Source organism: Durio zibethinus, chromosome 17, assembly GCF_047325235.1.
Source record: "Durio zibethinus cultivar Kanyao isolate XHJ-2024 chromosome 17, ASM4732523v1, whole genome shotgun sequence".
Lineage (NCBI taxonomy): Eukaryota > Viridiplantae > Streptophyta > Magnoliopsida > Malvales > Malvaceae > Durio > Durio zibethinus.
The window spans coordinates 4,686,516-4,688,248 of record NC_143178.1 but is presented as its reverse complement, the minus strand read 5'-3'; the positions used below and the strand labels follow the sequence as shown (position 1 = coordinate 4,688,248).

The 1,733-nt window shown below is 33.4% G+C and overlaps 1 protein-coding gene across 1 annotated transcript; it reads right to left on the bottom strand.

Moving 5' to 3' along the window:
• Positions 1 to 416: 416 nt before the first annotated feature.
• LOC111287290 (uncharacterized) lies at positions 417 to 1,293 on the bottom strand. Its single transcript, XM_022877731.2, has one exon. It carries the CDS (start codon positions 1,106 to 1,108, stop codon positions 779 to 781), a length of 330 nt encoding a protein of 109 aa, XP_022733466.1. The 5' UTR covers positions 1,109 to 1,293; the 3' UTR covers positions 417 to 778.
• Positions 1,294 to 1,733: the final 440 nt, after the last annotated feature.

Sequence of the window (1,733 nt, the reverse complement as noted above, 5' to 3'; positions counted from 1 at the left end):
CCACTTTGATTAAATAATCCCTCGCTTTTAATTTGCTTCATAAACACACAGGTTTCTTCAACTGTTTTGTTGGATCGGTTGGAAATTTCACGGGCTATATAGCTAAGCTTGTGAAACTCTCAGACCAGTTCAGCTTAACGCATAGAATTTAGGTCTACTTTAATATTGTTATTGTTAGAAAAAATTTGATTTAGAAAAAGTACGTTTAAAAAATTTGGCGCTGATTCTGGGCTCTATCATTAATGACTCTACCTCATTCCAGTTTACATAAATTCCCAAATGTCAAAAACAATTTAATTAGGCAATTCGCAGTTGAAACTCAAAGCATGTCTCATGCCCCGTCTCACTCTCACCATTTCTCATATTTGTCAAGGGGAGGAGGATGAGGAGAAAATAATTAGATTTGATGAACAAGATTTGGTGGGTAAAACTAAAATGACATCCATTAACTTCTCATTCCATGCACTCCCAATCAATTCCATAGACCACAGCTTACAAACAACATATTTAAAATGATACTACTCCATATAAACTGTCTAAATATGTCAGCCTTAAAATCCATCAGTCCTTTCAACCAGATATCCATATAGATCTATACTTTAACTGCAGAAAGCTTGAATAAAAGATCTAAGTTCGTAGTAAAGAGAGAGTTCTGTATATTCAAAAACCAAAGCTCCTAGCTAAGTAAAATGAGGTTGTGAAGAATATGAATCAAAAAGTATAAGAAGAAAAAGAAAGGGAAAAGAAAGAAAAGCAAAAGGGATTGAAGCTTCAAGAATCATGATCTGTCCATTTCAAGTCCTTCAGCGTCGGCGTCTTCCATGATACTCTCCAATGAAGGTCTCCAGGAATCAACTTTTCCTGATCTATCTTTCTCCATTTCCGCCAAAAGATCCCCTAAGCTATTCCCTCCACTGTTATTCTTCAGCTTCATCAAAAACAACTCAAGCTCCTCTTTTGTAAGCACTATCTTCACCTTTATGCTGCCTTTCCCTACTTTATTTTCCTTCTCAAACTCGGTTGCAGCTTCACGATTACGAATCTCTTCTAGCTGCTCTTCTCTTTCCTCTTCTTCCAGCTGCCTTGATCTCATCAGGCAATTCCCCATGATTTCTTCACTTCCAACAATTAAAAACCCACTTTTTCCCCTGCAAAAACCACTCCTCCTTGAGTGGATGAACAATCCCAAAAACTTGCTTTGGGAAATCTCAGAAAGGGAAAAAGGTAGTTTCCTGATGACTCTGATGCATGTGAAATTGTGGAAGCGAGTTACTGAGTACTTATAGACAAAATTATACACCTACAGTCCTCTGTATTAATTAAATATATATGTTTTTGGACTTATTTTCTTCACGAGACTTGATTTTTCTACGTACTAAGTGACAAACTGAACTGTCCACAACATAAACTATTGCTATACATAAACCGTGTTAGAACTTCCGCAAAAGGACAATTAACTTTTAGCAAATCTACCATTCTACCTACGTTTTTGTTGTGATGTGAATATGCGTAGTCTTAGCATTTCATATACTTTATCTTATTTTTAAGGTTTTATATTTAATAAATTGTTAATATATAAATATTACATTATCAATGAACCGTATAATAAGATTTCAAAAAAATTAAGTTAAAGAATTTATATTAATGTTATAAAACGTCAATAAATTAAATAATATTATTTTATACAAAATTAATTTTATTTTTGAGAATTTAAAATTTTAGAATTAATTTTT